At 38.4% G+C, this 21,565-nt stretch overlaps 1 protein-coding gene across 1 annotated transcript in view; it reads right to left on the bottom strand.

Moving 5' to 3' along the window:
* The window catches only part of SLC26A7 (solute carrier family 26 member 7), a 150,264-nt gene that overhangs the window by 65,356 nt on the left and 63,343 nt on the right, over positions 1-21,565 (bottom strand). The window contains exons 7-9 of the mRNA XM_044928521.2: positions 20,203-20,285; positions 10,309-10,456; positions 7,897-8,010 (exon numbers count right to left, since the gene is read on the bottom strand). Of these exons, the coding sequence (XP_044784456.2) occupies positions 7,897-8,010; positions 10,309-10,456; positions 20,203-20,285 (345 nt within the window). The remainder of the gene's footprint in view (positions 1-7,896; positions 8,011-10,308; positions 10,457-20,202; positions 20,286-21,565) is intronic.

Below are 21,565 nucleotides of genomic sequence, written 5' to 3'. Positions count from 1 at the left end.
CTCCTCCCTGTCTCAACACCATGTCTCTCAGGTTCATTGGCCTGTCATGAGGTGAGCAGAGAGAGCTTGGACTCAGTAACACTTGTGCATTTTGTTTGTTTGGGTTTTGAAAACATGGCCTTTGCCATACTATTTTTAAAAGTAAACTCTCATGATTTAGGTTACATCCTCTACCAGTCTTTTATGGGGAGGCCTCTTGAATCTTAGTTATTTGAATCACTATTCATATACATTTTTAATTTAGGTCATACCTGAATGGTCTAGTGGTTTTTCCTACTTTCTTCAGTTTAAGTCTGAATTTGGCAATAAGGAGTTCATGATCTAAGCCACAGTCAGCTCCCAGTCTTATTTTTCCTGACTGTACAGAGCGTCTTCATCTTTGGCTGCAAAGAATATAATCAATCTGATTTCGGTGTTGACCATCTGGTGATGTCCATGTGTAGAGTCTTCTCTTGTGTTGTTGGAAGAGGGTGTTTGCTATGACCAGTGCATTCTCTTGGCAAAATTCTATGAGCCTTTGCCCTGTTCCATTCTGTACTCCAAGGCCAAATTTGCCTGTTACTCCAGGTGTTTCTTGACTTCCTACTTTTGCATTCCAGTCCCCTATAATGAAAAGGACATCTTTTTGGGGTGTTAGTTCTAGAAAGTCTTGTAGGTCTTCATAGAACCGTTCAACTTCAGTTTCTTCAGCATTACTGGTTGGGGCATAGGCTTGGATTACCGTGATATTGAATGGTTTGCCTTGGAAATGAACAGAGATCATTCTGTCATTTTTGAGATTGCATCCAGGTACTGCATTTCAGACTCTTTTGTTGACTATGATGGCTACTCCATTTCTTCTAAAGGATTCTTGCTCACAGTAGTAGATATAATGGTCATCTGAGTTAAATTCACCCATTCCAGTCTATCTTAGTTCGCTGATTCCTAAAAATGTCGACATTCACTCTTGCCATCTCCTGGTTGACCACTTCCAATTTGCTTTGATTCATGGACCTAACATTCCAGGTTCCTATGTAATATTGCTCTCCACAGCTCAGACATTTTACTGAGGAAAAAGAAGATAAAGAGCTAGCTTATTTTATTTGGATAGAAAATGAGAGACAGGCTGGATGCAGAAAATGATGACAGAGTGTGGAAAGGAAGCCTGAGAAGGAAGAAGTTTTAGACATAGTCAGGATTAACTAAATTTAGATTGAAGTTAACTAAGTGGGTTTGTTAAGTAAGCCAATGCAGACTGGAAGTTGATTTCTCTTTCTATTAAAAGTGCTCCTTTGGGATAACAGATTCTATGAGTTTCTGTACCCTTAAGTGATCTATATTTATTTTCTTTTAATTATTTTTGTGACTTTGGTTAAATAAATAGTTATTGTTTCAGTGACCTATGATCCTGCTGTGTTTTTAAATAATTTTAGTATTTCTAACAAACTTCCCAAATATCAAAATCTAACTAAAGCTCTTTTAATCTCCAGATAACTCTGGGACACTTTGAAGAAACATCTCTGAGATATCTCAGCGAGGAATGTTAAACTAAGTTTATTTGGCATTTTAAATTCAGATATACAGTCAAATAATTGAAAATAAACTTGAGGCTATAGTGCAAGAATAAATACCATTAATATAGATATTCTAGAATTTATAGAAATTGAAGTCACTCAATCATGCCCGACTGTTTGCAACACTATAGACTGTAGTCCACCAGGCTCCTCTGTCCATGGGATTTTCCAGGGAAGAATACTGGAGTGGATTGCCATTTCCTTCTCCGGGGGATCTTCCCAACCCAAGGTTCGAACTCAATCTTCCATGTTGCAGGTAGACTCTTTACTGTCTGAGCCACCAGGGAATCAGAATTTATATAGAAACCCTAACATCTGATATGTTCTGATAAAATGTTATCAGTCATAATTCTAATTATTATCCTAAAAGGTTATATGTTACAGAAATATCCAAGTTTCCTGCTAACTACACTGTACTCAAATCTTTAACCATGCTATCTTAAGTTATATCCTTTATAGACAATCATAATTTTACACTGCTTTTACAAAATAAAGATTTTTCAAGAAGACTGATAAAAAGAACCTTTTAAACAAATGTAAGTTTCTGATAGCCTTTAGACAATGACACTGAACTGGGTAACAAATGATGAACTCTAATGGAAGACCTGATTACTTCATGCAGACCAACAGGAATCAATTATGTGGGAGTAAATAAATTGATAAATATGATCTATAACTTTGATTTTAAAACATACTTCCTTGAATCTGTTTTCTGGTAAACCTTTTTCTCTTATGCCATGATCTAAAAACAAGCTGATAAAGTATGTCTTTGTAAGGAAAGATAAAACATTTATCTTTTACTCTCTACCTTATCCTGCCAGAATTTGGCTTCTGTAGCTGGTTCTCCTACGGAGTTGATGGTTTACTGGAACTAGACTGCAACTAGTTATACTAATCATTGTTTTAATTTGCTGCTTGTTTCCAAATTTTTTGTGCATTGTGTCTCTGCTACACTATGCCTTTGTCAATGTTACTAGTTACATTACTTATATCTGTCTATTTTATAAGAGTGTTGTCTCTTATAGTGTGTAACCAAGCCTCCAACAAATGTAGGTGACTAGGCAACTTGAAACAATTGATCAGGCATATAGTTCTGTATGCAATCAATAATTGTAATAGTGTGATTCTAGGAATGGAAAAGGCAACAAGGGAAATATCTCCTGAATCATAATAGATTAGAAGATAGACCATACAGAGAGTCTTTTATTATTATCTATCAGTAGGCTTAATCCAGAAGTTAATACCTTGAGTTGTATACCGAGAATTTTCACCTAATCTGGGATCAGCTTCCCAGCACTGTGGAACAAAAATTGGTCATGAAATGTCTCCCAAATATTGGTCAAATTCCTGACCAACGGGAGGGACTAAAAACTGGAATATTTCCTGCCATATCAGTACAAGGGTTGTCACAGTCGTAGGTGATTGCAGCCCTCCCCTGTGAGCTTCCAGCCCTCAGGGCACTCAGGAAGGAGAAGAACAACTGCAACCTGGCAGCCAGCAGACCGCAACCACACCCTAATAATTAGGCGAGCCTCAAGAAAGCCCAGGCTATGAGAAACATGGGACACCAGCCCCAGATAGTGGAGACGCATGTGGAAAGAATGATTTCAATGAGCCTGGACTCTTGCATCTTCCCATACATAGAAAAGAGCTGAATTCCTTAACTTGAGATATCTGTCTTCCTTTAATTAACAATAATCTTTTGATGTTCAGACTGCCTGCCCTTTGTTGCAAAACTTCTATATAACCTGGCTCCTCCCCTTGCCTCCTTAGAGCAGTTGTATCAGGGTTACTTGAGATGCTTGAAGTCTTAAGAATTCCCACTGAATAAAACATAATTCTAAACTTTTAGGTTGTGAATATTTTTTAAGTCCACAACCTACCTATACCTGTAGACACGGCTGGAGGGAGAAGGGCATGCTAGCCATTTCCTTCCTAAGTAGTTTTCAAAGAATGCAAAGAATGTCTAGCACTCACAGTCTGCACAGCTTTCTGGAAAGCAGCGGAATGGCAATAAGAGTTCAGAAAGTGGTGAAAGAGAAGAAGAGGGTAGCTGGTAACTGAGGCTAGATTAAGAAGGATTTAAATGAAGTTGGAAGCAATAAGACAAATTCTGAAAGAATAAAGGAATATAGTTTGGCAAATTAGGACCCAGGGGCAATCTCAGTGCCACAGAAACGATGCCAGCCATCATTTTCAGCTGTGGCTGAGCTCTGCCTGCAACAGGCGCTGCCTCTCACCCTTCATGGCTTGACTGTGCCTCTCAAACTGCCCGAAGAACACTGTGTCCACTTTGTTGGACACACACACACAAAAATAATAATAACACAGGGCAATAGGGGTGGGGAGGGTTACAGTGCTTTCTCCCCTAATTAACATTCTTTAAAGGCAAGGAAAGAAGAGAGACCCACCACACTTATTTGTGCTGTATGTCTAGGCAGCACCAAGACTTTCTTATTCTTAGATAGCCACGTTCTGCAGGCCACATCTAAAGGAAATCACAGTGAAAGCGTTCTGACGTGTGGAGGACAGAAATGTCTTTGGGCCTTTGACCATGGCACTTGGTATTCAACGATTAGTAGCTTTTGTTGTTTCAATTCAAACGTTTTTATTTGATTTTCTAAAGTATTGAAAGGCTTGACAATCAATTCATTTGTATATAAAATGGTCCCAAATGCGCTGTCTCATATAGCCACGTGTGACCCATGAGCATTTGAAATGTAGCTGGTGGGTGTAGGAGATGCTGTAAATGTAAGATACACACCAGATTTTGAAATATTAATTTAAAAAAAGAATATAAAATACATCATTAATAGTTTTTACATACGTTATTTGTTGAAATAATATTTACTTCATTAAGTAAATCAAAGTACAGTATTAAAACTAATATTACCAGTTTCCTTCTACTTTTTAAAATATAACTACCTGAAAATTTCAATTACCTATGTAGCTATTGTGTTTCTATGGTCCACTGCAAATTGGCACTTGCCATCTGCCTCTACAGGGAGGAAATCATGAGTTATGGCAGCTGCTGATTTAGAACATTCCCTGAAGAAAGTTCAGGGTGGAGAATGGAAATCAGGCCCTCTGTGCTAAAAACTGGCAGGATGGTCTTCGGATAGCTAGATATTTCCAGGATTTTATTATCCCAATTCTTATATCTTCTCATAACTAGAAAAGCACTAAAATCCTTCATGGTGGTGACCATTCCTAGTTAGTAGCAGAAAGCCTCATGAGACTAGCAGAAACCATCTGGAGAAAATAGACACTTGACGGCATGTATCCCTCCTTCACCAAAATCAGGTGTGCACTGACCTTCCCTCTGCCTCTTTGGAGCAGTTTCTCAAGAGCTGTCTGAGGTGCTGGCTCCTGGGCTGCAGTCCTCATTTTTCCCCAAATAAAACTGAACTCACAACTCTCTCCTGTTGTTCATTTTTTTAAGTTGACACTATTCAATAATGCTTCTCCAAAGTCTATGATCCTAAGCCTGATTTCAAATGAAAGCATTTTTCCTGATTTCAAATGTACTATATTAAGTGAGAATAAAAGCTCTTGCCTGACTTGATCTGTCCCTTCTTAAATCAGCAAAATTGACTAGTTTTATAATCATCCAATACTTTTATTTTTCATTCATTCTTTCCACACTTATTGAACACCTACTATGTGCTAGGTCTTGGGCTGGACACTCACGATATGGAGAACAAAAGCAGACAGGGACTCTCTAGGAGCTGAAGTCAAGAGCAGAAGGCAGACATCAATCGTATAATTACACTGATAAACATGTAAAGTCCAATTGACCTAAGGTCTCTGAAGAAAAGAACACAGTTGGCCCAGAAGTCTTGGTGAAATCTGATGAATGGGAGGAATTAACTTAGAAGGGAAGAGGAAGCAGCCACAGAGATAAAAAGGATAAAAGGAAGACACCAGAGTCTCGAGGAGGGAGGTGCAGTGACTAGAGAGCTGAGAGTGAGGCAAACAGTCCAGGCAAACAGTGAGGCTCCAGGGGGAAGCACACAGTTTGGGTAGCTGAAAGGTCAGAAAGCTAAGACCTTTCATGGGCTCTGGGAGGAAGGAACAAGGCCATATCTCCATTTTAAAAGCCATTTTTCTACAGAAATACTCATAGTGTTTCTGAATGAGAAAGAGTCGATTGGTGAAATGATTGGCTATTATTAGCCTGAAAGTTGGAAGATTTTCATTCTTCTAGATTAACTTACTGGGTAGAAGTTTAGTACCTACAAGGGAAAGAGAGATATTTTAAGGGCTCACTTTATGAAGTCTTGTCACATGGAAAGCTGGTTTCACAAATAGCCTATTTAGAACAAAACTTGGCTGTCCCAGTGCCTTCTTCAAATCATGTCTGTTATCCCCATATAAACTTAATAGTTGTAATGCCAAAATGACTACCCATGGGAAAACATCCTCAATTGGGATATGCACATTAAATCAGATTACTTCTTTGTGGAATTTAATGGGACTAGTTGAGCAGATTAGGGACGATCTCAACAAGCAAAACAGCACAAAAATACAGTGCTACTGAGCTCTGCTTCTCTGAATTAGTATTTGGTTAGGTGCCTTTTATTTCTTCTGAAGTCTAACAAAGAGAATATCATGCAGAACTGATGAAAGGAAATCTCACACACTCATCCTTGTGAGAAATGAGGTGGAAATCACTATAGAATCCTAGAATTTTATAGATGTAAGTCTTCAGAGTAAGGAATGATATACGAGTACACTATGTATTAAACATTTAAATTTAGATTACAAAAATTTGAGAGTTTGCAAAAATGTTTGTGCCAATGCACATTATGAACTTATGCTTTAAATCACAAGCTGCTTAAAAATCAAATTGTCATGTAAAACAATGGTGAATGAGAATTACACGTCTTTGCTGATGAGTTGTGGCAATAATATGTCATACTATTATAGATTCAGAATGTTACTGTTTCCCCTCTGCACCATGGTACATTCAATAATTTTATTACTTTTATGCTACATTTTAATGTTCATTTACCCATCTTTCTCTTGCCACTTTCTCCCAAGTTCAAGAACTATACATTTTTCAAATTTACTCTTCTACAACACCCCCAAAAGGACTTAATATAAGGTAGGCTACTAAAAAATGGGTTTCCCAGGTTGCTCAGTAGGTAAAGGTTCCACTTGCAATGCAAGGGACACCAGTTGGATCCCTGGTCCAAGAAGATCCTACATGCAGCAGAGCAACAAAGCCGTGTGCCACAACTCCTGAGCCCACGTGCTGCAACTCCTGAAGCCCATGTCTAGAGTGCGCGCAATGCAACAAGAGAAGCTGCTGCAGTGCGGCGCCCACGCAGGGCGACAAAGAGCGCCTTCCACCGACTGCAACTAGAGAAAGACTGTGTGCGGCAACAAAGACCCATCACCGCCACATAATAAAATTTAAAAGTCCTGAAAATAAAATAAAATATGCACGAATTGTTTTAACAATGGTTAGCTGTTCATGTTAATTTATTAAATAAACACACACATGAATTTCCTTGTATAGAACAGTGGTTAAGAATGCAAGAGATGGAGTAAATCTATCTGGATTCAAATCTCAGCTCTGCCACTTCCTAGCTCCGTGACCTGGGTAAGTTAGTTTAACCCTCTTTTCCTCAATGTTCTCATGTAGAAACCTAGGATAATAATTATGTCTCCTTCATAGAGTTTCCTAAAATATTAAATGAGTTCATTTATTAAAAAAAACATGACATGCAATGCCTGGCATATAATTCAATATATGCTTCCACCACCACCACCACCATCCTCATCATCACAGAATCATCTTAATTATCACCGTTGATATCTTACTAGTATCCAGCATAATAACTAGTGTACAGGAGGCTCTAAAATGTCAAATTGATCTGAGTTCCTAAAACACACAATTGTTTCATTAAGCCAAAATGTGCATAGACATTGTATTATTCATTCACATACTTGTACATTTCTATAGACAGGAATGTCAGTATCAAGGACTGATGTTGCAACAATGGTTTTCATTCTATTTAAAGGAAATGAACTAAGATTTTAAAATTTCAAACTGACGGGTTAGATTAGCAAAAAGGAAAATCAGAGGCACCACTAGAGGGAGCTTTTGCCCAACGATTGACAACAAGAAAACTGCCGCTAGTAAGGACTTTTTTCCCTTTTGTCTGCTCAGTGAATCCTTTGGCTTCTCAAGGATCATTTCTAAGAAAGAGAACAGATGAACTGCCTTGATGATAGTTTTAAGAGACTAAAGAAATAGCAATAGTCTCGGGAATTTAGAGAGACGCTCCTTCCTCTCCTTCTCAGTCCTTCTGTGCCTGTTGAAGAATGAAGTTACCTGTGTCTTTGCTCCTGTGCTGTACAGGCCAGCGGTTCTTCCCATGGCAGCCGCACTTGGTATACAGAAGAAGAAGGAAGCAATCACGTTGCTGAGGCCATGGGCCAGGAATTCCTACAGAAATGATAACAGGGAAATGTATCATTTCCTAATCACAATCCACTTTCAGCATGTATGTGTGTGTGTGTGAGTGTGAGATGTGCTCAGTCATGCCCAACTCTTTGCAATACATGGACTATAGCTGGCCAGACTCCTCTGTCCATGGAGGAGTCTGTTTATTGGGGCAAGAATACTGGAGTGGGTTGCCATTTCCTACTTGATGCGATCTTCCTGACCCAGAGATGGAACCTGCATCGCTAGCGTCTCCTGCACTGACAGGTGGATTCTTACCACTGTGCCACCTGGGAAGCCCAAAATTTAGAGGCCACAGATAAAGCTTGTCATAGAATGAGACGTCTTTTGTACTCTATTTCTGTTCTTTCCACTAGTTGTAATTTAACCATCATTCTAAAAATAGCTAACATTTATTGAGTGCTTACAGTGAGCCAGAAACTGTTCTGAGCCCTTTACTCATTTGATCCTTGTAACAATAACAACTTTACAGGGAAACACAAGGTATTTACTGTATCTGTTGCCAATTACTCAGGTTTCAAGTTACTACAATAAAGGGTTTTGTTCCCACCACTCCACCTATCACCTCCAGAGTGCTAAATCCAATGGTTAATTCCTACCTCCCCTGGCAGTAAAAGTGGCATTTGACACAATCGCTCACATTCTCCGCCTTAAAGCCTCCTTCCTGGTCCTTCTTGAGCCTCTCACCCTCCTAGTTTCCTCCGACCTCCCTGGCCACCACTTCTCAGCCTTCTCTGTGGCCCCTTCTCATACAAACAATCACAAATATCAGACCACTTCTTTCTCTATTCTGAGCTACCCAAAAACATGTTGACAGCTGCCATATTTATATCTCCAAGCCTAGACCACTCTTTTGAACTCCAGACTGATATAGGCAACCTATTACTCAGCATTTTCATTTGAATGGTTAACAGGTATCCCAAGCTTAATTAATCAGACTATTGCTCCACATACTCCCACTCTGGTCCTCCCACACCCTTCCCCACCTCAAGCTCTATATGTTTGGGCCAAAAGCTTTAGACAGAGTCTTGACTTCCCCTTTGCCCAGATGGTGCCCACGTCCAATTCATAATCTGTCCAATTCCCACCTCCTTCATTGCTACATCCTGGTCCAAGTCATTGGATGTCACCTGGATTTCTGCAGAAGCTTCCTAATACTTTTCTGCTTCTGCTGTTGCCAGGAACACAGATAAAAAAACCCTGCCCTCACAGACTGGTGTTCTAGTGGAGGGATGCTACCAATAAAGAAGATGAATACAGAAAGTAAAACAGAGAGTGGATAAGTTTTGGAAATTAGGATTTTAGCTTACCAAGAAAGGCCTCTCTAAGAAGGAAATATTTAAATAAAGGAGGAATGCAGCTACTTGAGGGTATAGAATTTCTGGAAAAGGGAACAGCAAGTACAGACATCTTGAGCTAGCAACATAGCTAGTAAACTCAAGAAAAAAACAAGGAAGGAAGTGAGGCTGGAACAGGCTACAAAAAAAATATGAGATCATAGAGGAAAAGGGATGGTAGCAAGGTCAGGTAAGGCCTTGTAAGCCTTGGCAATAGGCTTTTAATCTAAGGAGTATGGGAAGCCACCGGGAGATTTTGAGATGAAGAAAGACATGGTCTGTGTTATGCACCACTGTATCCCTTGTTCCTAGACTGGTGTCTGCTATACAGTAGGGTTCAATACACATCTGTTGAATGAATAAATCTGCTATTTTACAGATGACAAAACTGGGGCATAGAAACCATTTCAGAGTGAGATTTAGACATAGGTACTTTGGCCTTCTAACCACTACTGCACAGCTATGTCTGCAGACCTGTGTGGGAATGTAGGGCCATGGGGTTTGAGACCAAACACTAGCAGAAGTAGATTCAGAAACAGTCACAATAAAATCTTCATCCTTTGTATGCTAAGAAACCCTTTCACCCTTTGGTTTTTTACTAAGACGAGTAATACTGTTCTTTGTACTTTGAAATCCGAACTTTTTTTAAAAGTTGGCAAGCAATCATAAATATATTTAGATTTTCTCCTAAAAACAAAAGGAACATCAAGATATCCCTCTATTTAAAAACAAAAGTGTACCATAACCAACCCACGAAGCTCAAATTTTCACCTTTCTATCAATGATTTACAGATTTTTGTTTCGGTTTGTCTTACCCATTCTTGTTATACACTTAGGAGAGGTGTATTTTTCATAAGTTCAACATTTTCAGCATCTGGGAGTACACATCAAAATGATACAGTAGCTATGGAGAGGTGTGAAGAGGGACTGAGACATACTACACCTGGTTGTCATCAACTAAATATCTGAATTTTTTGGCAGATCCTTGTGCAAGAGCCAATGAGGCCACATAGCCTACAAGTGCCACTCCAAAGGCTTCAGTGATGACCGCAGAGAGGATGTTCATTGGGGGAGCTCGAGGTGGAGGAATTCTGTGAAAGAAAGACCATACTGAACTCATCAACTCACATGTAATTTCTTTAACAACTTGCAGCGAATTCAACTATGGTAATGACTCTGAAGTTGACACAAAATACATGAAATACCCCTGAGAAAACCAAGCAGGCTTGCCCTTAGAAGCCTTTTATTCTCCACATTTTTTGGAGAATAGCAAAATCACAAAGAACACCAAAGAGAGAGCGCTACACGTTTAACTTGCATTTACTCCCAGGAAATTTAAGTTATAGCACAGAAACTTTGACTCAACAAAAATTTCCTGCATCAGAACAAAAGCAAATCTGGAACATTCTTTTATTGAATCTTTTGAAACATTTATGTGGCTGGCGCTGGAAACTATTTCCTGCCTTGAATACCACAGTGCTGTATGCAAACACTAGTTTACTGTGAGCTGTCATTCTTTGAGCCAATCCTTAAGTTTGCCATTGAGTTAATTATGTTTTTAACTTGACCCTTTCATGGTGCACTTAATGATTGTTAAAAAAAAGAGACAACAGACCCACTGTGGAGTCATTTGTGCTAAGCCCCACGTAAGCAAATCAGGAATTAATACCTAACTTAAGCGAAGTTTCACCTTATTCCAGGAATGTAACCTGAGTCAGTCAGCCTGGAATTACCTGGTCAACACCAGTGAGGTAACGTGCCCTTCCATACCCCATAGGAAGGTGAACTTACCTGAAACAATCCACTCTGCTAAAAACTCCCTTTTCCTGTCCTCCTTCTGACTATAACACCTTTTATTTTGTTTAGCTCTTCAGAGCTCCTTTCGATTTGGTAGATGGGCTGCTGCTCAATTAAGGAATTATTGAATAAACCAAATAGACCTCTAAATGTACTTAGTTGAATTTTATTTTGTGACTCTATGTACCACATGTTATGAAAAATATCTATATAGGCACCATCTACCCTCTGTTGCAAAACATGGGACCACATAAGAGGTAACACTGTTTCTCAGTTTTACTTTTTGTTATTTTTTTATTGCAGTGTAGCAGACTAACAACGCTGTGATAATTTCAGGTGGGACGCAAAAGGACTCAGCCATACATACATATGTATCCTCTCTTTCCCAAACTCCCCTCCCATCCCGGCTGCCACTAATATTGAGCAGAGTTCCATGTGCTATGGAAGGTCTTTGCTGGTTACCCATGTTAAATATAGCAGTGTGTACATGCCTATGCCAAACTCATTAACTACCCCTTCCCCAATCTTTCCCCTGAACAACCATAAGTTTCTTCTTTACGTTTGTGAGTCTCTTTCTGTTCTGTAAGTACATTTGTATCATTTTTTTTTAGATTTCACATATAAGGGATATCATACAATATTTCTCCTTCTCTATCTGACTTACTTTACTCACTATGACAATCTCTAGGTCCATCCATGTTGCTGCACATGACATTATTTCATTCCTTTTAATGGCTGAGTAATATTTCATTGTGCTGCTGCTGCTAAGTCACTTCAGTCGTGTCCGACTCTGTGAGACCCCACAGATGGCAGTCCAGCAGGCTCCCCTGTCCCTGGGATTCTCCAGGCAAGGACACTGGAGTGGGTTGCCATTTCCTTCTCCAATGCATGAAAGTGAAGTAGCTCAGTCGTGTCCGACTCCTAGTGATCCCATGGACTGCAGCCTACCAGGCTCCTCCATCCATGGGATTTTCCAGGCAAGAGTGCTGGAGTGGGGTGCCGTTGCCTTCTCCGGATATTTCATTGTATACATGTACAGTTATCCATTACTGTCAATAGACATTTAGGTTGCTTCCATTTCTTGGCTAGTGTATACAGTGCTGCAATGAACACAGGGTGCATGTACCCTTTCAGATTATATTTTGCTTCAGATATATCCCCAGGAGTGGGATTGCAGGGTCATATGGTAGCTCTGTTTTTAGATTTTTAAGGAACCTCCATACTGTGCTACATAGTGGCAGTACCACTTCACATTCACACCAACAATGTAGGAGGGTTCCCTTCTCTCCACACCCTCTCCAGCATTTACTGTTTGTGGATGACCACTGTGGTTTGATGATGACCATTCTGGCTGGAAAATGGTCAGGGGAAGCCTGGCATGCTGCAGTCCATGGGGTCACAAAGAGTCGGACACGATGGAGTGACTAAACAACAACAAATTCTGGCTGGTGTGAGATGATATCTCACTGAAGTTTTGAATTGCTTTTGTCTAGTAATTAGTGATGTTGAACATCTTTTCATGTGCTTCTTGGTCATCGGTATATCTTCTTTTTAGAAATGTCTATTTAGGTCTTCTGCCCATTTTTAAATTGGATTATTTATTTTAATGCTGTTAAGTATCACAAGCTGTTGGTAAGTGTTGGAAACTAATTCCTTGTCAGTCACATTCTTAGCAAATATTTTTTCCCAGTATGTGTGCTGTCTTTTCGTTTTCTTTATTGTTTCCTTTGCTATGCAAAAGTTTTGCGTTTAAGTACATCTTATTTGCATATTTTTGTTTGTATTTCCATTATTCTGGGAGACAGATTAAAAAAGATAGTGCTGTGATTTACATCAGAGTGCTCTGCCTATGTTTTCCTCTGGGAATGTTATAGTGTTCATTGTCATATTTAGATCTGGACTGGAAGAAACACAAGCTGGAATCAAGATTGTCGGGAGAAATATCAATAACTTCAGATATGCAGATGACACCACCCTTATGGCAGAAAGTGAAGAGGAACTAAAAAGCCTCTTGATGAAAGTGAAAGAGGAGAGTGAAAAAGTTGGCTTAAAGCTCAACATTCAGAAAACGAAGATCATGGTATCTGGTCCCATCACTTCATGGGAAATAGATGGGGAAACAGTGGAAACAGTGTCAGACTTTATTTTTCTGGGCTCCAAAATCACTGCAGATGGTGACTGCAGCCATGAAATTAAAAGACGCTTACTCCTTGGAAGGAAAGTTATGACCAACCTAGATAGCATATTCAAAAGCAGAGACATTACTTTGCCAACAAAGGTCCGTCTAGTCAAGGCTATGGTTTTTCCTGTGGTCATGTATGGATGTGAGAGTTGGACTGTGAAGAAGGCTGAGCACTGAAGAATTGATGCTTTTGAGCTGTGGTGTTGGAGAAGACTCTTGAGAGTCCCTTGGACTGCAAGGAGATCCAACCAGTCCATTCTGAAGGAGATCAGCCCTGGGATTTCTTTGGAAGGAATGATGCTAAAGCTGAAACTCCAGTACTTTGGCCACCTCATGCGAAGAGTTGACTCACTGGAAAAGACTCTGATGCTGGGAGGGATTGGGGGCAGGAGGAGAAGGGGATGACAGAGGATGACATGGCTGGATGGCATCACTGACTCGATGGACGTGAGTCTGGGTGAACTCTGGGAGTTGGTGATGGACAGGGAGGCCTGGCGTGCTGCGATTCATGGGGTCACAAAGAGTCAGACACGACTGAGCGACTGAACTGAACTGAACTGAAATCATTTTGAGCTTATTTTTCTGTATGGTGTCAAAGAATGATCTAATTTCACTTTTTAACATGTGGGCTTTGCTGGTGGCTCAGAAGGTAAAGAATTCACCTGCTATGTGGGAGACCTGGGTTCAGTCCCTGGGTGGAGAAGATCCCCTGGAGGAGGGCATGGCAACCCACTCCAGGACTTCCCTGGTAGCTCAGCTAGTAAAGAATCCACCTGCAAAACAGGAAACCCTGGGTTGATTCCTAGATCAGGAAGATCCCCTGGAGAAGGGATAGGCTACCCACTGCAGTATTCTTGGGCTTCCCTGGTGGCTCAGGTAAAGAATCCGCCTGCAATGTGGGAGACCTGAGTTAGATCTCTAGGTTGGATCTCTGGAAAAGGGCATGTGAACCCACTTCAGTATTCTTGCCTGGAGAATCCCCATGGACAGAGGAGCCTTGTGAACTACAGTCCATGGGGTAGTAAAAGGTTGGACATAACTAAGCAACTAAACACACAGCACACGAATTTCATTTTTTACATGTCGCTGTCCAATTTTCCCAGTACCATTTGTTGAAGAGACCATCTTTCCAACATTATGTTGTCTTGCCTCTTTTGTCATAGATTAATTGACCAGAAGTGTGTGAGTTTATTTCTGCACTTTCAATCCTGTTCCATTAATGTTTCTATTTTTATTCTAGTCCTATCCTGTTTTGATTTGTAGTATAATCTGAAATCAGGGCACATGGTTCTTCGAGCTCTATTTTTCTTTCTCAAGATTGCTTTGGCCATTCTGGGTCTATTGCATCTCCATACAAATTTTAAGATTTTTTGTTCTACTTCTGTGAAAAATGCCACTGGTGATTTGATAGAGATTGCATTGAATCTGTATATTGCCTTGGGTAGTATGGTAGTTTTGCCAATATTGATTCTTCTAATCTACAAACATGTTATATCTTTCCATCTCTTTGTGTCTTTGATTTCTTTCATCAGCATCTTATAGTTTTCTGAGTATAGGTCTTTTGTCTCTTCAAATAAGCTTATTCCTAGGTATTTTATTCTTTTTGGTGTGATAATACATGGAATTGTTTCTTGAATTTCTCTTACTAATATTTCATTGTTAATGTATAGAAATGCAAGTGATTTTTGTGTATTAATTTTGTAACTTGCAAATCTTTCTTGTTGTTCAGTTGCTCAGTCGTATCTGACTCTTTACGACCCCATGGACTGCACTGCAGCCAGCTTCCCTGTCCCTCACTACCCCCCAGAGTTTGCTCAAATTCATGTCCATAGAGTCGGTGATGCCATCCAACCATTTCATCCTCTGTCATCCCCTTCTCCTCCCACCTTCAATCTTTCCCAACATCAGGGTCTTTTCAAATGAGTCAGCTCCTCGCATCAAGTGGCCAAAGTACTGGAGTTTCAGCTTCAACATCAGTCCTTCCAATGAATATTCAGGACTGATTTCCTTTAGGATGTACTGGTTGGATCTCCTTGCAGTCCAAGGGACTCCCAAGAGTCTTCTCCAACACCACAGTTCAAAAGCATTTATTCTTCAGTGCTCAGCCTTCTCTATGGTCCAACTCTCACATCCATAAATGCCTACTGGAAAACCATAGCTTTGACCATACGAACCTTTGTTGGCAAAGTGATGTCTCGTTAGTTTTGTAACCTGCAGATTACAAATTTGGTAGATTTTGTAATCTACCAAATTCATTGATGATTTCCAGTAGCTCTCTGGTAGCATCTTTAGGATCTTCTGTGTATAGCATCATGTCATCTGCAAGCAATGACTGTTTTACTTCTTCTTTCCCCATTTGGATTCCTTTTATTCTTTTTCTTCTCTGATTACCGTGGATTGGACTTCCAAACTATGTTCGATAAAAGTGATGAGAGTGGGATTCTTGTCTTCTTCCTGATCTTTGAGGAAATACTTCCAGATTTTCACTGTTGACTATGATTTTAGTCTCTCTATGCCCACTTTCTAGAGACCTTTTAGTAAAAATTGGTGCTGAATTTTATCAAAACCTTTTTTGTATTAATTGAGATGATCATGCATTTTTTATTCTTCATTTATTGATGTGGTTTATCACATTGACTGATATGTAGATCTTGAAAAATACTTGCATCCCTGGTATGAAGCCCATTTGATCAATGTGCATGATCTTTTTAATGTATTGTGGGATTCAAATTGTTAGTATTTTGTTGAGAATTTTTGCATCTATGGTCATCGGTGATATTGGCCTGTAATTTTCTTTTTTCGTGGTATCTTTTTCTGATTTTGGTATCAGGGTGATGGTGACCTCATAAAATGAGTTTGGAAATGTTCCTTCCTCTGCAAGTTTTTGGAACAGTTTCAGAAGGATAGGTATTAGCTCTTCCTAAATGTTTGATAGAATTTGACTGTGAAGCCATCAGGGCCTGGACTTTTGTTTGGTGGGAGTTTTTTATTCACAGCTGTAACTGGTCTGCCATATTTTCTGATTCTTCCTGATTCAGTTTTGGGAGACCATATCTTTCTAAGAACATGTCCATTTCTTCAAGGTCATCCATTTTATTAGCATGCAGTTGCTCATAGTAGTCTTTTATGATCCTTTGTATTTCTGTGGAGTCAGTGGTAATTTTTTTCACTACTAATTTTATTGATTTGAGTCTTCTCCCTTTTTTTTCTCTTGATGAGTCTGGCTAAAGGTTTATCAATTTTGCTTTTCAAGGAACCATCTCTTAGTTTCATCAATATTTACAATTATTTTCTCTGTCTCTATTTCATTAATTTCTGCTCTGATCTTTATGATTTATTTCCTTCTACTTAACTTCAGGTTTTATTTGTTCTTTCTCTAGTTATTTTAAGTGTAAGGTTAGGCTTTTTTTCTTGTTTCTTGAGGTAAGAGTGGTAGGAGTATATTGCTATAAACTTCTTTCTTAGAACTGCTTTTGCAGCATCCCATAGATTTTGGGAGAATCCCAGGGATGGGGGAGCCTGGTGGGCCGCCGTCTATGGGGTCGCACAGAGTCGGACACGACTGAAGCGACTTAGCAGCAGCATAGGTTTTGGAAGGTTTAACTTTCGCTTTTATTGTCTCTAGTTTTTAAATTTCTTCTTTGATTTCTTCAGTGATCCATTGGTTATTTAGTAGCATATTGTTTAGCTGCCACCTTTGTGTTTTTTTTTAATTGGAGGACAATTGCTTTATAATATTGTGTTGGTTTCTGCCACACATCAACATGAATCAGCCACAGGTATACACATGTCCCCTCCCTCCTGAGCCCCCTTCCCATCTTCCACCCCATCCCACCCCTCTGGTTTGTCACAGAGCACTTCGTTGAGCTCCCCGTGTCACACGGCAAATCCCCACTGGCCCTCTGTTTACACTGGTAATGTGTATATGTACATGCTCTTCTCTCAGTTTGTCCCCTCCTCTAGTCCACAAGTCTTTTCTCTGTGTCTGCATCTCCACTGCTGCTCTGCAAATGGGTTCTGTTTTGAGGTGCTCCTATGTTGGGTGTATATATATTTATAATTGTTTTATCTTTTTCTTGGATTGAATTATTGATCATTATGTAGTGTCCTCCTTGTTTCTTACAACAGCCTTTGCTTTAAAGCCTATTTTTTCTGATATGAGTATTGCTGCTCCAGTTTTATTACAATTTCCACGTGCATAGAATACATTCTCCCATTCCTTTACTCTCAGTCTGTGAGTGTCCCTAGGTCTGCAGTGTGTCTTCTATAGACAGCATACATATGGGTCTTTTTTTAATCCACCCAGCAAATCCATTGCCTTTGGTTGGCGTATCTAATCCATTACATTTAAGATAAGTATCAACATGTATAATCTTATTACCATTTTCTTAATTGTTCTGGGTTTGTATGTGTAGATCTTTTCCTTCTCTTAAGTTTGTGCCTAGAGTACCTTTAGCATTTGTTGTAAAGCTGATTTGGTGCTAGTGAATTCTCTTAATTTTTGTTTGTCTGTAAAACTTTTGATTTCTCCATCAAATCTGAACAAAGTCATGCTGGGTAGAGTATTCTTGGTTGTAAGTTCTTCCCTTTCATCATCTTAAATACATTGTTCCATTCCTTTCTGACTTGTAGAATTTTGGTTGAGAAATCAGCTGATAATACATAAAACATACAAGTGTATACGTCATTCTTCCCTTGTTGCTTTTAACATTTTATGTTTGTCTCAAATTTTTGTCAGTTTTGATTGCTATGTGTCTCGGTGTATTCCTCCTTGGGTTTATCCTCACTAGGACTCTCTGCACTTCAAGGATTTGGTTGATTATTTCCTTTCCCGTGTTAGGGAAGTTTTCAACCATTATCTCTTCAAATATTTTTTCAGGTGCTTTCTCTCTCTCTTCCCCTTCTGGCACCCTTATAATTTGAATGCTGGTGCATTTAATGTTGTCTCAGAAGTCTCTTAGGCTGTCTTCATTTCTTTTCATTCTTTTTTCTATATTCTGCTTTGCTGCAATGATTTCCACCATTTTGTCTTCCAGGTCACTTATCCATTCTTCTTCCTCGGTTATTCTGCTATTGATTCCTTCTAGTGGATTTTTCATCTCCATTTCTTTGTCTTTTAGCTCTTCTAGGTCTTTGGTAAACATTTCTTGCATCTTCTCCATTCTTTTCCCAGGATCTCGGATCATCTTTACTATCATTCTGAACTCTTTTTTCGGAAGCTTGCCCTCTCCACTTCATTTAATTGTTCTTTTAGTTTGATTTTATCTTGTTCCTTCACCTGGAACATAATCCTCTGGCTTTTCATTTTGATTAACTTTCTGTGGTTGTGGTTTTTGTTCTTGAAGTTGCAGGATTGTAGTTCTTCCTGCTTCTTCTGTCTGCCCTCTGGTGGATGAAGCTATGAGGCTTGTGCAACTTCTGTTTCTCAGTTTTAAACAACTGTTTAAAATATTTTTTCCAATTAATACCCATTGTCTTTTTTTTTTGAAGACCACTTGAGCCAAAGTATCATTGTTTATTTATCCCTGATGATGCTATGTGACACTTACCTCCTCTCTTTAGAAAAAAATCGCTCTGGGGCAACAGTAGAAGAAAAGGGGGAAATAATTTACACTGATGTAATACTGAGCATGTAAACTGAATGCTCAGCACTTTCACAGTAGCAGTTTTATTAAATTCTCCCCACAATCCCCAGATCAAGTGCCATGAGTGTAATGTATAGAGAAGAAAACATTCTTAAAAATGTATCTTAATCACAAAGTGATGGTAGAGCTGGGATTCAACCTTAGCTCCATCTCTTATCAATGCCATACTTTTTCTATGATTCTTTAAGAAGATGAGTTTGTAAAAGTCACTCAAAATAAAGGATAACTAGACTAGATGAAGGAGAGGCAAGGTATTTTTTGCCCATTCCCTCAAGTTTAACCCTAAGTCAACTGATTTGTACCATTACAAGCCCTAAGACATATACATAAAAGTGTTTCAAACTATAAGAAATTTTGTTTCATGAAAATCAAGCTTGCCTAATTATTAATAATGATAAATTAACCTATAGGAATTTAAAAAACAATAAACTGAATTTGAAGGTAAAGTACAGAACCCTTCAGAAAACACAAGATGATTCCAATAATCACTATTGGCCTATGTCTGTAAGATAAAAATATAGAGAAGCCAACAACTCTAATTTTGCCCTAAATCTATAAATATTGGTATATAGCACAGCCCATTAAAAGAGAATAATTCATAAGACATCCTCTTTCTCCCCTAAGATGATGTTGCTTTCTTTCAGGCTATATTTGGAAAAATATTTTGTATTTTCAGGGTGAACACATCTTCCTTTTGTTAATCTTCTCTTCATGTCCAAAGGAAGGCTTTAAGACAGGTGGGAAACATGCTCTCTTTTCTATTTCCACTCTCTTTCACCAGTGCACACCATTCATGTCTATATGTTTGCTATTTCAGATGATGCTTGTGTATTTTTACTATATTTTAAGTGAAATAAAAATAGTCATAGGAATGTGTGAGTGGAAGAGGGAAGACTAGAGCATGACTCTGATTTGGAAATTCAGTGTTCTGCTTTCTTTTTCAAATGATGTGCATTAATAATCTCCAAATCTTTTACTTGAAGCAATACTGTAAAAAATAGTTATCAACTTTTCAAATAATAGATACACACTTTAAGAAGTTATTTTTCTGTATTGTGAACTGCTTCTATCACTGTAAAATAGAAATTAACTAGAATTTTGTACCACATATAGCCTTTGAAAGAAATAAAATTCATACCCACCTACTCCCCATTTGCTTCCTCCATCAACAAACAAACAAAAGGAAAGAGAGAAAGAAAAAAGACTACGTTACCCTTTTGGAATATGACCAACTACTTCTAATCCGTATGTGTTTTCCATATTGGTACAATAACAAGTAAAAGATGCAGCAATCATCTGTGTGGTTCCATATGAAAAAGAGAAAAATAAAATTATTCCTGTCTCTCAAACATCTTAAAACTATTTTTAAAAGCAAACATTATTCATGTGCTCCACGATTATCAAGAGTAATATAGCAGTTGCACAGATTTTTAAAAACTAAGAAAATATGTAAATTAAAAAATCCCTCTGAGATTTGAGAGCCCTTAATCTGCAGTCTCAAAAATTAAATGGCGTTACAATAATACAACTTTTATTATATCCTTTCCAATTAAAGCAACCCAATTATGTCTGATTCTGAGGGGGTGCAAAATAAAGAATATATGAATGTGTGTTTGTGTGTGTGTGTGTGTGTGTGCACAGATACCACAATCCTACCTAAATACTTGTCTCTCAAGATATGAAAGAATGTTTTAACACAGAACATTTTCCTTTCATTGGAGTAGTCACCAAAGAGTTTAAGATGCTGCATCAATATTCCTAATGTAGGTTAGTAATTAATGATTTAAAGTCTCCTTGAATAATCTTGAATTTTGAGCTTCTGCTATTTCTTGGAGAAAAATATGCTAGTTAATAATGTGTTGAACCCAATATTTTTTGAATTACCTCCCTGGAGTTTCAGGAGCCTGACCCTCTATTGTATGACATACGGCAAGCAAGGCCATGCATTCTCTGCAAGTATCCACGGTCCCCTTTAAAATCTCTGTTCAGAATTCTGTTCAGGACTTGTTCTCACCAGTCATATTACCTAATGTTTTCCATCCATTTTCACATTCTCTTCATTCTTTTGATTATTTAATAGGTACTGGAAATTTCGCATGGTTATCTATCAGTTTGATATGTTTAATCATTTCTATACTATGCTTTTTTGTTAAAAAGAAACACACTAATTACCTAAAGTATAAATTTACCATATACATGGTCAGAAAAAAGGTATTAAAAAAAACACACACTAGCAAAATAAGGAATATCTAACAATGTCCAATAATATTACTTTGTAGGGATTTTTACTGTATATTTCTCTTCTCTGTGATGATATTTAACTGAATTTATAAGATTTCTTAAAACATTAAATAGACTTAAAAAACAAAGGTGACTTGAGAATTTTTTTAAAGGCAATAAAACTCGACAGGTGATAGTTTCAAACTTTATAAATATTATGACATAATTGTACTTTCTAAATACAGTAGTAGTAAAAAACTCAGGCTATTAGGTTGGAATCAGAAGTATTCAAAAATTTCTGATTTCAAAAATCAGAATGTATTCAAAAAATTCTAAGCCAGTTAATACATTTTAAT

Source organism: Bubalus bubalis, chromosome 15 (assembly GCF_019923935.1).
Source record: "Bubalus bubalis isolate 160015118507 breed Murrah chromosome 15, NDDB_SH_1, whole genome shotgun sequence".
NCBI lineage: Eukaryota > Metazoa > Chordata > Mammalia > Artiodactyla > Bovidae > Bubalus > Bubalus bubalis.
The sequence above is the reverse complement of the archived record's forward strand: the minus strand, read 5'-3'. Positions and strand labels throughout refer to the sequence as shown.